The sequence below is a fragment of the Monosiga brevicollis genome, genomic scaffold (genome assembly GCF_000002865.3).
Source record: "Monosiga brevicollis MX1 MONBRscaffold_28 genomic scaffold, whole genome shotgun sequence".
NCBI lineage: Eukaryota > Choanoflagellata > Craspedida > Salpingoecidae > Monosiga > Monosiga brevicollis.
In genome coordinates, this window is record NW_001865065.1 from 157994 (window position 1) to 170822 (window position 12829).

A 12829-nucleotide genomic window follows, 5' to 3' on the forward strand; every position below is an offset into this window, starting at 1 on the left:
GCTGTGTGTGTGTGTGTGTGGTAGTGGGGGTGGGCGTGCTTGCTTGGAACAGACGTGGACGGCCCGGGTTGTGAACAGGCAGAACTGAGCAACGGGGGCAGAGGTGCTGTGGACGTCCTGGCAGTGTGAACCAGTGTCATGGTGAGTGGTGTCGTCGTTGGTGAACGTTGGCTCGATGGCCCCGACGGCCGCCTTTGAGGGGTGGCGCGCTTGCGCTCGTCGTGCTGCGGTCAACCATCTCATGTTTGTGGAACCATGCGCGTAGAGTGTAACGCTGCATACAGATCTGGGGGACATTAAGGTTGAGGTCTTTTGTGATCAGGTCGAGCGGGCTGCGGAAAACTTTTTGGCTCTCTGTGCCAGCGGCTACTACGATGGCTGCAAAATTCATCGGTGTGTGCAGCTGGGCGAGCCCGCGTGTTGCAGGGTGCCCCAAGGACCTTCTTTTGCCGTCGTCAAAGAGCTCACCTCCACTTGCGATTACAAACTCACCTCCACAGCAACATCAAGGGCTTTATGATGCAGACCGGAGATCCCACAGGTGTGCGCGCTATAGGCTTCCCTGCACAAGCGCCATTCTTTTCAATCTGTTGGTCGGAACCAGGGACAAGGCCTCTCCCTCTTACTCTCTCTGGTCAACGCCATTTAATTTGTGGTCGCAGGCACGGGCAAGGGTGGTGACTCTATCTGGGGCGGAGAGTTTGAGGACGAGTTTCCTCCGGGTCTTCGTGTATGTGACTTGTGTTCTCGTCGGATTGCGAGTCTGCCTTTGTGAGAGTGAGCGCCCGTGTCATCTCACACGTTCCATCAACGCTATTCATTCAGCACAACGCACGTGGCATCCTATCAATGGCCAACAAGGGCCCCAACACCAACCGCTCACAGTTTTTCATCACTTACGGCAAGGCCCCCCATCTTGACCGCAAGTACACCATCTTCGGCCGGTACGCATGCCTTTGGGGCTCCCGATGGCCGGCTCCACTTGTTGCCCCCATCAGGTTGGGTCTGACATCCTCTTGTTCCCATCGTTTGTCGGCTCGTTTGTGTACATAGCACCATCGACGGCTTTGATACCTTGGACGCCATCGAAAAGACCCCTGTGGTGGATCAACGCAAGCATCGGCCCAAAATGGACATTAAGATTCGTTCCATTACAATACACGCCAACCCCATCGCTGATCAGCAAGCATAGTCGAGTCGACCCCCAAGGAAAGAAAAAAAGCTTCCGACCGAATCTGCAACGCCGGCGATTCCTGGTGTGCTTGGATTTAAAAAAAAAAAACAGGAACATTAAAAAAAAAAAAAAAAGAGGAAATTGACATTTAAATCTCATGACGGCGTTGTTGCAGGACGTGTGTGCATGAGCAGTGCCGTCGCGTTTGACTGCCCATGGCGTAAGACGGGTGCCATGGTATGGCTATGTATCTGATGAATGATGGCAGGCCCAAAGTGACGCGGCATGTCCGAGGTCGTTCACGCTCAGTTCTCTCAATTCCACACGTCCTTCTGCCTTTTTATTCTTGTATTTTGTCAATCTCGGGCCGGCACGGCAAGGCTATGGGGAGCAGACAGGACTTGTGCCTCCCATGAGGCTCCAACTCACATGTCCATCTGCTTCTAATACTCGAGGGCCTGAGGCAGGCCGGCTGAGAAGATCTTGACTTCGGTGGCAGGCCTGCACTCGAAACAAAGACGTGAAAATGGCGTGCGGCCACCACAACCAATGAGTCGCCAGTCGAGAGTAGTCCGAAGCTTTTCACACAACAACATTCACAACCAAAACTCTTGATTCAAGGACGTTGTGTGTCAGTTGGCGTGTAGCAGGCATGTGTGGCCCGGCAAAACGGGGACAAACCTGTCGTTGGGGTCAGTCTCCACCAAGCCCATGCGTTGGGCCACACGCATGCCTGACTGCACGCGACCAAAGATCGTGTGTTTGCCTGCGAAAGACAAGTTGTAAGCAATGCGTATCCCCAAGAAGAAGGCAGCGGTGGGGTAGGGGTGGTAGCCGACCCACCATCAAGCCAGGCGCAAGGTGCCAGTGTGATGAAGAATTGCGAGCCATTGGTGTTGGGACCGCTATAAATACACGCAAAGGTCGGCGTGAGGCAGAGACCAAGATGATGGTGGGCGTCAAAGCAAACGCAAAAGCACAGGCCAGATTTTGCTTTACCTGTTGGCCATGGAAAGGATGCCAGCACCCGAGTGCTTGAGCTGCGGATGAATCTCGTCGTTGAACTTTTCGCTGGTCAATGGTCCGAAGAGATGATAAAAGAAGAAGAAGAAGAAGAAGAAGAAGAGAAGAAGCAAAGGTTGGCAAAAAGAATGAACGAGAATGAAGGTCCGAGCGCACAAGTCAGCGTGGCAAGCAATTTGGGCCACACTCTCGCAAGGCTTACCCATAGATGGACTGGCCACCGCGGCCAGTGCCTGTAGGATCGCCCGTCTGCAGCATAAAGTCCTGTCGCATCGAACGAGAGCGCCAAACACAACCAGCAACAGGGTCGAGCATGTGAGACAAATGCCAAATTCCAAGAGGGGACAGACGTGCGTGCAAGATAATCAGCAGCACACACCTTGATGATACGATGGAAGACCACGTTGTTGTAGTATCCGCGGCGAGCCTGAGCGACCGAGCCGAGCAGCACAACGAGCAACCACAAGGTGAGGAGTGTTCCAAACCACTTCTGCAAGTCATACATCCATCACCACACCACGTACCAGTTCAGCAAAGTTGCGACACGTATTGGGCGCATGATCCCAATACAGTTCAAAGACCATCGTGCCCATTGAGGTCTTAAACTCGACCGTGGGCGGCCGCCATGATGCGGGAGGGACTGACATGACACACACACGAGTGAACGAGAGAGAGAGAGAGAGAGAGCGAGAGAGAGTGAACGAGAGTGTGTGTGCGCGCAGAGAAAAAATTTAATAATTCATCTAAAAAGCAGAGGGAGGAACGAATTTGAGATGAAAATCAGAGACAGAGGAGAAGTGGAACAGAGGCACGGAGGGATATAGTGAAGCAATTTGAGGGAAATCAGAGACACTGAAAAAAGTGTACGGGGTAGCAGAGAGACAGAGACAACACACAGACACACACAAGAACAAGTTGAGGTCAATATTAGGAAGGTGACTTGAAATTATAAACTGCTTGTGAGAGAGACGCGCTTTTGCGCATTTTTTTTTTTTTTTTTCTGTCGCGGTGGCGTCACGACGGAAGGACGACGGGAACAGCTGCGGCTGGACTACTGGTGCCACAACTGGAGCCACTGGATTGGCTGGCTGACGGGCTGATTGACGGGCTGACTGACTGACTGACGAGTGAAAGAGGCATCTGGTTATCAGTTGCCGCTGTGGGTGTGGTTGCGGATCAGCCTGAAGGCTTGGCGCGCGCGTGTGTGGAGAAATTTTGACTCGCTCGACCTTGCGAAACGGGCCGTGATGGGGCAGAGCGGGAGTCGGGACGTGCTGTTGGATGCGGCGCAGCGACGCCTCGGTACCCATGGGAGTGCCGCCGAGAAGGTTTGGGAAGGCATTTCACATGTCAGGAACGGGCAGCATGACGGCAAAGCTGTGCACGCCATTCCCGCCGAGGCGCTAGCGGCCCACCTTGGACTAGAGGCAGCCGCCTGCCAGCGATTGATAGCTGGAGCGGCCCAAGACTTGTTACCTGGTGAGTGTGCCTTACCTGTTCTCACGCCACTCCCCCAACGTCCTGCCAAGACGATACCTAAAGAATCGTTGCCATCAGGTCCCGAGGCAGCCCAGAACTCGGCCACCAAGGGCCTAGTCTTCTCCATGCTGGCGCAACGAACGATGGGCAGTCGCCGTGAAGTTGCCACGCTCATGACATGGGCTCTGGCTGGTCGCGACGCTCGCCTCTCCAAAGCCGAGCTCTGCTCTCGCTTGACCCCGCTTGTACTGGCTGGACTTCCCTCCACATCTGCCACTGCATCGGTACCATTCCCGCTTGGCTTGCCAACTTTCCATTTTGTCAAACCGTGAGTTGTCACCCTAGCTGCTGCTCTCATTCCCATCCTGCGATCAAACGTCGCCAGTCCACCGGCGACAGTCCACGCATTCAAATTTACGTAGAATACTGGGCCCATGGCCTTACCGCAGGCCAAGATTACGCTAGCACCAGCAGTCTGTCTAGGTTTGAGCCCACACACTGCGTGTGGCACTTGGTCATCCTCATCCATTCGCCCTCCTGACTCATGGCTCTCTCTTCCTTTGTTGGTTTGCCTTGCAACTCAAACTCGGCCCCTCTGTTGGGGCGTGTGCAGTGGCATTGCACATCACGTCTCTCTATTCAACGTCTTATGCGCAGCGACGCGTGCCCTCGACTTGTCGCCACGTGAAGAAGATCAGATCGTGCTGCCCCCAACCACTGCCGACCTCTTATCCCCCGAGGTCAGTCCGAACCCAGGCGTCCCCCAAGCCCTATTACAGCATCTCATTGGCCGATCCAAGAGTGCACCATGCGTTATTTCTCAATGTGCTTTTGCTGCCACAGGCAGCCTTTATCATCAATGCCAACCTCGCCGGGCCCCTTCAGGTACCACGCCTGCGCGCAAACCTTGACGCATCGATTGAGATTAGCCTTCAATCTGCATGTCCCGTTCTAACCTTTTCTGTAGAATCAGTGGCACCTCCTGTACTCGTCGGCCCGCGATGGATCCTCTTTTGCCACTTTTAGTGGGCGCATCACCCAGGCAGGCGCTACAGTGCTTGTCTTCCGCGACAAGCAAGGCCACGTTTTTGGGGGCTTTGCTCCTGAATCATGGAGCGTTCAGCCCCAGTTCTTTGGTCAGTCTGAGCGCTCAGTCAAGGTGCATCTACTCGAGCTGGCCCACCCTGTTCCTTGGCATCCGTGAGCGGCCATGCTCATCTCTTCGGGGTGTGCAGGGAGCAACGCGACCTTTCTCTTCAAGCTCGAGCCCGAGTTGCGTCTCTACGAGGCATCGGGCCTCAACGACCACTTCATGTCAGCACATCGCCCCAGTCTTGACCCAACGCGATGCCACTGTTGACACTCAATATCACTTCCACTGCCTCCCTCCCTCCACGCCTCCCTCTCGCTTGACTATATCTGCGCAGGTACATGAACCAAGGCATGAAAACCATGCCCAATGGTTTAGGCTTTGGTGGTCAGCTCAATTACTTTGCGCTTTACGTGGATGCGGCCCTGACCAACGGCCATAGCAAGGGCAAACCAAGTACAACCTTCAAAAGCCCCAGCCTGGCGGCTTCTGAGGACTTTGTGATTGATGCTTGTGAGGCTTGGCGTGTGGGTCCCAGCCCCGAACAAGCAGCTGGGCAAAAGAGTATTTTGGACGGGCGCCATGAAGAGGAGGCTCTCTTGGAAATGGCTGGGCGCACCCTCCACAGTAAGCAACTGCGCGAGCCCCATCCCGAGGATGATGAGTAATGTGGCAGTGCCACGCAACGCTTGCTTTTGCTTTTGCCTTCCGTGCGGTGTCCAACGGATTGCAAGCGAGTACCAAGCGAACAGTAACGATTTCGTTGTGTACAAATGGTTCGTTTGTTCTTTTTCATGTGAATTGGAGTGGCCCACTATCGATTGCAAGTTCACAAGCCAAGTCGACCGGCGATTAAATGCGCGTTTCCGTCGCGAAGGCCAGGTTAACTGCCATGGAACCATCTTTCGAGTCGAGACTTTCGCCCGACTCGACCACGCATTGCGCTAGCTGCTCTGCAGCTTTGGCTGCCGGTGGTCGATCCGCGGGGTCTGCAGACCAACACGCGCGTATGATTCTACACGGGCCCGCAAATAACAAAAAAGGAAGGGGTGTGAGATATGTCCCATCCAACTTTCGACAAATCGGCCGAGGACTAACGCTGCACACGACGGCAAGGTGTTGTCGGGCAGCATCGGTCGGTGACCACGGTCCAAAAAGATGCTCAACTGCGCAACGCTCAACGCCGCGAGGGGACTCTCGCCCATCAAGACTTCAGATCCCAACAGCCCAAAAGCCCAGACATCGCTTGCGCGAGTGAATGGCTGGCCATGCAAGCACTCGGGACTCAAACGCCTAAGGGAAAAAGGCAATGATTAGATAAGACCGTGTGTGTGGGTGGAGTTGAAAACAGACACACAGACACAGACACACACACACACACACACACACACACACAAACTCTTGATTCCACACGTCTACACAAAACATGTAAAACACTGGGCACAGGAGCCAGCTCACCGAAAAGGCAAGTGCCCATCATGTGAAGGGGTGTAGTAGTCACTGTTAGCCTCAAGCACTCGGCTCACTAGTTGCAGGGAGCGATCATGGTGCAAGCATTGCCACAGTTTAATGAATTAATGAATGTTAGTACTTGCGGCAATGATGGGCGCAGACTCGAGACGAAACATACAGCCAAAATCAGCCAGCTTGCAGGTGTGGAGGTTGCATAGAAGGACATTGCGACTAGCGAGATCCCGATGCACCGTTTGACGACCGTGCAAAAATGCCAGTGCCGAGGCAATCTATGATCATGCCCAGGCAGACATATCAAGTGCATATCACAAACAAAGAGCTGCTGCGAGACACTGGCCCTCGCCCATTTGGTACCGCACCTGATGAAGCCAAAGATAGCGCCGAGCTAAAGGAGTGGTGCATCCAGGGCCGGATCCGCGGGCCAGATGATCGTGCAGGCTTCCCAGCGGAGCCAGCTCCAAAACGATTCCCAATTGTCGCTGATACTCGGTTAACCCATGGCAGGCAATGATGTGGGGGTGCTCAAGGGACCGCAACACCAATACCTCGGTCAAGATGCGCAACAATTCATCCTTGACGAAGGTGGAAAGCGAATGGAACCCGGGTTCAGATGGGTAAATGTGAGCAGACGGAATGGGCCGACACACAGCGGCGGGGGCGGTCAAGGTGAAATTACCTTATTTTGAGTGGTGGGCATAATCTTGATGGCCACGTATGACTGTTGATCTCCATCGTGCCAGCGCGCCTGCGCGACACGACCAAAGTGGCCTCTGCCCAAATCCTGTCCCAGGTCAAATTGGTCGCTGCAATATCGTGTGCGTGGGCAACAATCGAGCAGTGAGCTTGGCTCCTGGCTTTAGGATGAAATATCAAGTCAGGCCTGGCAAATCCGAGGTACGCACGGATCAAGGAAAAGTGTTTCTGCCTCCAGTTTGGGCAGGGTTTCCCCCAAGTTTTCGGACGCTTGCAAGGCCAGGCGAGCAGTGTGAAGGGCTCGGTGCGTGGGTGCGAGCTGCCGCTGTCGGGTGACAAGCAGGAGCGCCCCGATTGCAGTCAACACCAGGACGCAGGCCAGTGTTGCACCAACAATGACGCCCGTGTTGAGATTAGAGTGTGAGGCCAGGCCTCTTGGAGCTGTCGTCACTGCATTGGGCGTGCTTGACGTAGGAAAGGCTGTGGTTACCAACCCACCGGGGGCCCAGTTGGGAAACCCAGACACAGTGGACATGTTGCTCACTAAAGGAACTTGGTCGGGTTTGTGAAGAATGAGCTGGCTTTGGGCCTGGTTCAGAATGCGGACTGTGGTATTGAAGCTGAGGTATTCCTCTCCAAAGATGGTGCGGTTGAAGTCGCCCTCAAAGGTGGGCTTGAGTATCATTTGAATGCGATAGAGGTTGTCAGTGCCTGCCATCTTGATGGGCTCTTGCAAGTCGGGCATGAGAGCGGCCAGGCCGCGGCGCATGATAAAGCGGGTCACCGTGCTGTGACGTGCCACGAGAACGACTTGAACAAACTGATTGGTGTCGTCATCGGCTTTCAAGTAGAAGTCACAGATCTGCTCGTCAAAGCCGTTTCGACAGTCAATATGCCCGTCGCAGAAGCGCTGGGGCGAATCGAGCGTGTCTTCGCTCCAAGCCGTGGGCAGAGCCGTACCGTTGGGCATGTAGTTGGTGCAGGATATGGGCTCGGGCTCAGGCAGTATGGAAAAACAAGAGGGGGAGCAGGTGATGCGACCACAGTCGCCGGGGGTGGGGTCCAAGGCACACGTGCAATTGACGAGACGAGACGAGAAAGCGAAGCTGTAGTTGCGGTCGCAGGCCCTGGGAAAGGTCCCAGCAAACGTGTCTGGGTCCAAAAAGTGGACGGGCATGCCATGCAATTGCAAGCTTGTCAGGTTCTCCAGGAGGGAGGGCAAGAAGAGAGGGCTCAAAAGCTGATCCTCAAGGTCGGTGTAGCTGACGTCCAGGGTTTCGAGGGCCAGCAGGATGCGCATGGCCTTGGACGAGCTCAATACATTGCCGTTGTGGCTGGCGTTGAAATAACGAAGACGTCGGAGGTTGAGCATGGTAAAACGGCTAATGGATGTAAGGGCTTGGCAGCTCACATCAACATACTCAAGGTCGGCAGACATGAGGCTTGGAAGCGTGGTGATTGTGCTGGAGCGGCCACACGCGGGACACTCCAAGCTGGGCCCGTGCTCGGCACTGCGATTGTAGGTACAGGCGGCATAGTAGCTGCAGGTTTCATTGGCGGTCACCTCAAGAGGCCAACGCCACTCCCCGTCCATGCATACAAAGCGAGGAGTGAAGAAGTGTGCACCATCGCAGCCAAAGTTGCAGACGTGGCCGTGGGGAAAAACGAAGTCGCTCGTAAACGCGCAGTTTTCGGGTAAGGCGTAGTCCAGCCGCATAAAAACCATGCCGTTGCAGGGGCGACAGGTCTCATACTGGCAATTGTTGTCAAAGAGGGATTCATCGAGAGCTAGAGTGGGATTGGATTGGAGCAATAGGAGGCTCAGCACGAGTGCGCAGCCCCAGGTTGTCGTCGGACGTCTCATGGTAGGGCACAATAAGTCAGCGATGGGGCCACGAGGGGGCGGAGTGAAGAGAGAGGGGTCTTTTCTCTTTGGAAAGCGCCCAAGGCCGAGGACTGCGATGAGCGGCTGGTTGTGATGAGTGTGGGGGCAGGCAAAAGAAGCGAGCTTAGTGTCATGCACGCCTTGCTGCTCTCGGTGCCGCCTCCGACGTCTCCGGGCGCGGCAACGTACACAGGCCAACAATGGCGCGACTGCCGCTGGACCCTATGAGCTGGAGAGTGACGAAACAAGACTGTTTTTGTTGCCGTCTTGCTGCTCACGCCACCCGAGCCACGGCAAAAACAACCCCTCGCCGCCATTCAAGCCTGAGCCCACCCGCGTGAGAGAGAGAGGACAGAGAGAGACAGAGAGACAGATGTGTGTGTATGAATAAGAGAAAGTGTGTGTGTGTGTGTGTGTGTGTGTGTGTGTGTGAAAATGAGATAAACTTCAAGAGGAAAAATGAGATGTGATGAAGGCGGAAGGGGTTCGCTTGTAGTGCGAGTCCTGACACGGGTGAGAACACACACTTTCACACACACACACACTCACTCACTCACCCACACACGCGCGCGCGCGCGCCCAGTTTGTTCCCGAGGCGCACTCGAAGAGTCATCATGACCGAGAACCCTTTGGACGGCCAGAGCCGCAAGGCAGCAAGCAAGGCAGCAAGGAAGGAGTGGGTCGTCTACCTAATCAACGTCCCAAATCTGTAACCAAACGTACACAGTCCATTTTCCCGCGTAGCTCACGTGTGGTAATGTTTTTATTTCCTCTCCTCTCTCATTTCTCTCTCATTTCTCTCTCATTTCTCTCTCATTTCTCTCTCATTTCTCTCTCATTTCTCTCTCATTTCTCTCTCATTTCTCTCTCATTTCTCTCTCATTTCTCTCTCATGTCTCTCTCATGTCTCTCTCTTCGCACTACTGCGCACTACGCGGCAGTATTCAACGAGGACGGCGATCGGGTGGGGTGAGATCATTGAGCGGTTTGTCAAGATTGAAAACTTGCGATGCATCGGATTAAGGGATGGATCTGTTGAACCGCCTCTTGAAACAGCGTTTACCAGAATCATTAATGAGAGTCCATAAAGTGATTATTACTAGAGCATCGGGTGGCTATCTCACGAACCTTGTGCTTCGTTTGAAGCAAAACTCCGTAGACTTTTTTCTCGCAACACACTCCAACACGCACTGTCTTTTCAACAATTCTGGCTGGTCGCTGTATCAGCGCACACCCCCGACCAGCGAAGAGCCTGAGAGAGGAAGACAACAGAGAAAGAGAAAGGGAGAGAGAGAGAGAGAGAGAGAGAGAGAGAGAGAAAAAAAAAAAAAAAAAAAAAAAAAAAAGGCAGGAAAACAATGCATGCATGCATGTATAGCTGTGAGTGATCGACGCGATCACTCTTGATCGAAAGAGAGAGGATGTCCATCCAATTGTCTGCACATTTTCCTCGGCGGGCTCGTCTCTGAGAGCTTTACTCAGCTGCCTCGTTGTTCCCCTTGTGCCCTTGATCGGTCTGCGCCCAATCGATACCAACGTGGTCCTCGAACATCTTCTTAGGATGGCGCCATCCTTTCGTGCGGCTGCCGTTCTGGCAGGTTTGGGCGTTTTGTTCACTTGGTCCGCACCGCCCTTTGCAGTCTGGGGTGCCGATGCCCAGGCACCAGCTTGTCACGAATGCTACGAAGCGGCCGATGATGCCGAGCTCCAGCTTCGCCAAGCCATCGACAGCGTCGAGGCCCGCCTGCACTTTGACCGCCAAGCTTGGGCCATGACCGGTCAGGAACATCCCTTTCCCGCTCGTGCACACTCGCTGGCCACCGACTTGGGCCAGGTCGTCGACACTGTTGCCCAGCACCGTGCCGCGCTTGATCAGCTTCTCAAGCGATTGGACGCGCTTGACGTCCAGCATCACGCCGCGCGCGTGGCCGCCGATGCGTTGCAGCCCCGCGTCGCACAGGCCGAGGCTCTGATTGACACTGGCTTTCGAGCCTATGCCCCAGCTCTCGATCAAAGTGCCACTCACAGCGCCGAGTTGACTCGCGCACAAGCTCAAGTCTCGGCCGTTGAGTCGCAAGCAGACTGGATTGGTGACATCCTCTTGACCAAGGCCGGTGAGGCATCTCAACTCGTCTCAATCGAGGCCGAGCTCAGCACCAAGGCTCGAGATTTGGAACCGGCACACATCGAGGCTCTGGTCGACCTCCTCGACGTGCCTGGGGACATCAATCGCGAGCGTTCCCACCTGGACGCCCAAGTGCAGGCCACCGAAGCTTCGCACACGGAACAGCACGTGCAGTTTCTGGGCGCCGCCGACACCTCGCGAGCCGCCGACACGCTCGCCATGACCCTTCTTCTTGACACAGCCCGCGTAAGCCGTCTTTTGCAGAACGCTTTTTCCCCTCTGCTTATCAACACATCATCTGTTGCTCACATCGGCTGCGTCGTTCTGTTTTGACCTGCCTTGTTCTGGGATGATCCTTTGCTTTCTCGCCTTGTTTGTTGAATGCTTGGCACCCCTGGTCGATGCACATTTTCCGTCAATACAGGCTGAAACAGCTCAGGCAGGTGTCACCAAGTTATCCAACCAGATTGAGGCGTTTGATCCTGCTGCCCAGCGCGCAGGCCTGGATGACGCTGCGGAGAAATTGGCGGCTACGCGAGCCGATCTGCCCGAGTTGCCCATAGCTGCCATTGAAGCCCAGGAAGCCAAACTCTCCACTCAACTACACGGCTACGCCCAAACATCCTCCGTCGCTACTCAACACGAAGCCCGACTGTTGGCCGAGGTCGACGCGTTTGCAAACCTGCGCGAACGCACGTCAACGGCAGTCGCCGAAGTTCATGGCTATGTCCATGAGCTGACGGCGCTCGAGGCGCTCGCCGCTACGCTGTCTCAGTACGATCAGCTCAGTCCAGAAACGGTTCATGCCGAAGCCACCCTGACCGCTTCCGTAAACAACAGCCTTGCTGAGATCAATGCTGCACTCAACATGGCCGTCTCAACTCACGCCACCATCGCGCAGCAGGTACTGTGGGTACATCTCGCACAATTCCAGGTGCTCGTGCTGGCTTCTGCGCAACATGCCGCATTTGCTCACCACTCGCCATTCACGCAACACTCTGCAGCTTCTGAGTGCCGAGGCACATGTGCAAGTTTTGGCCAATCAGACACGAATTGCTGCTACCCTCTCAGTGTTGCAAGACACGACCATTCAGGTGTCTGCCACACTAGCCAAGCGCCAGATGGCGCTGTCCTCGGAGACTAGTCTCCTGGCTCGGCTCAACGACGCTGCGGTTAGTCTGAGTGCAGCACAACCAGTTGCTCAGCACGAGCTGGAGCTTCAGGTGGCAGTGGGCTCAGCCTGTGCAGTCGAGCGCTGCCAGCATGCTCAAGAGCTCGAAGTGTTGTGGACTCGTGTGGAGGCAGCGCTCAATTCAACGCGCCAGCGCTCAGCGGAACTGAATACGCTCGAGTTTGACTTGGGGTGTGTCAGGCCTTTGTTCATCAGTTGACTTTGCTCAGCCTTGTTGCGCCCTGCGATGGTCCTCTCATTACACGTGTGCCGGCGATTGGGGCCAAATTTCGTGAGCCTTTAGGGCACTGAGCACCAGCGTGGCTTGGCTGCAGCAACACGAGACGAAGCTGGACACCAATTTGGCTCTTTTGGAAACTGAGCAGCGGAACGTGACTCGGGAGCTCAGTCAGACGAAGCAGTCGCTCGCTGGCCTAATCTCCTTGCTCGCTACTCTTCCAGCCGTGTGCGATGACAGCACTTGACTCAAGTCCAGTGTTCCTGTGCATATTCTTATTAATCTGCTTCCCGTGTGCGCTTCAGCTAGTCCGCCTCTTTCCGTTTTTCACATGTCAATGTTCTCAAAGCAATCATGAGGGGGAGTTTCAAATGAGATATCAATTATTGCTTAAAACTTGTTGTTCAGGGCAGGCACCGTCGTTTTTGGCATGTGGGCCACCAACCACACACCACTCACGGGGGGGGGGGGGGGGCCC

General features: G+C 54.9%; 5 protein-coding genes across 5 annotated transcripts in view; 3 read left to right on the forward strand and 2 right to left on the reverse strand.

The window, feature by feature from the left end:
• Nucleotides 1–175: 175 nt before the first annotated feature.
• Nucleotides 176–1192, forward strand: MONBRDRAFT_28673 (uncharacterized protein; the record flags this gene model as incomplete). Its single annotated transcript, XM_001749078.1, has 6 exons — nt 176–229; nt 266–393; nt 501–541; nt 663–730; nt 826–944; nt 1054–1192. The coding sequence occupies 6 exons, from the start codon at nt 176–178 to the stop codon at nt 1190–1192; spliced, it is 549 nt and encodes a 182-aa protein (XP_001749130.1).
• Nucleotides 1193–1806: 614 nt separating this feature from the next.
• Nucleotides 1807–2844, reverse strand: MONBRDRAFT_21690 (uncharacterized protein; the record flags this gene model as incomplete). The annotated part of the gene is made up of 6 exons (XM_001749166.1): nt 1807–1940; nt 2018–2079; nt 2174–2245; nt 2400–2461; nt 2577–2624; nt 2722–2844. The coding sequence occupies 6 exons, from the start codon at nt 2842–2844 to the stop codon at nt 1807–1809; spliced, it is 501 nt and encodes a 166-aa protein (XP_001749218.1).
• A 600-nt stretch (nt 2845–3444) lies between these two features.
• MONBRDRAFT_11311 (uncharacterized protein) lies at nt 3445–5434 on the forward strand (the record flags this gene model as incomplete). The annotated part of the gene is made up of 6 exons (XM_001749079.1): nt 3445–3676; nt 4334–4416; nt 4520–4561; nt 4644–4812; nt 4912–4990; nt 5104–5434. 6 exons carry the CDS (start codon nt 3445–3447, stop codon nt 5432–5434), a joined length of 936 nt encoding a protein of 311 aa, XP_001749131.1.
• Nucleotides 5435–6340: 906 nt separating this feature from the next.
• MONBRDRAFT_28676 (uncharacterized protein) lies at nt 6341–8796 on the reverse strand (the record flags this gene model as incomplete). Its single annotated transcript, XM_001749167.1, has 3 exons — nt 6341–6508; nt 6916–7042; nt 7142–8796. The coding sequence occupies 3 exons, from the start codon at nt 8794–8796 to the stop codon at nt 6341–6343; spliced, it is 1950 nt and encodes a 649-aa protein (XP_001749219.1).
• A 1582-nt stretch (nt 8797–10378) lies between these two features.
• MONBRDRAFT_28677 (uncharacterized protein) overlaps nt 10379–12829 on the forward strand; it is a gene marked incomplete at both ends in the record, with an annotated part of 5158 nt that continues 2707 nt past the window's right edge. Inside the window, 4 exons of the mRNA XM_001749080.1 lie at nt 10379–11188; nt 11367–11846; nt 11947–12305; nt 12418–12521. Coding sequence (XP_001749132.1) covers nt 10379–11188; nt 11367–11846; nt 11947–12305; nt 12418–12521 — 1753 coding nt within the window. The remainder of the gene's footprint in view (nt 11189–11366; nt 11847–11946; nt 12306–12417; nt 12522–12829) is intronic.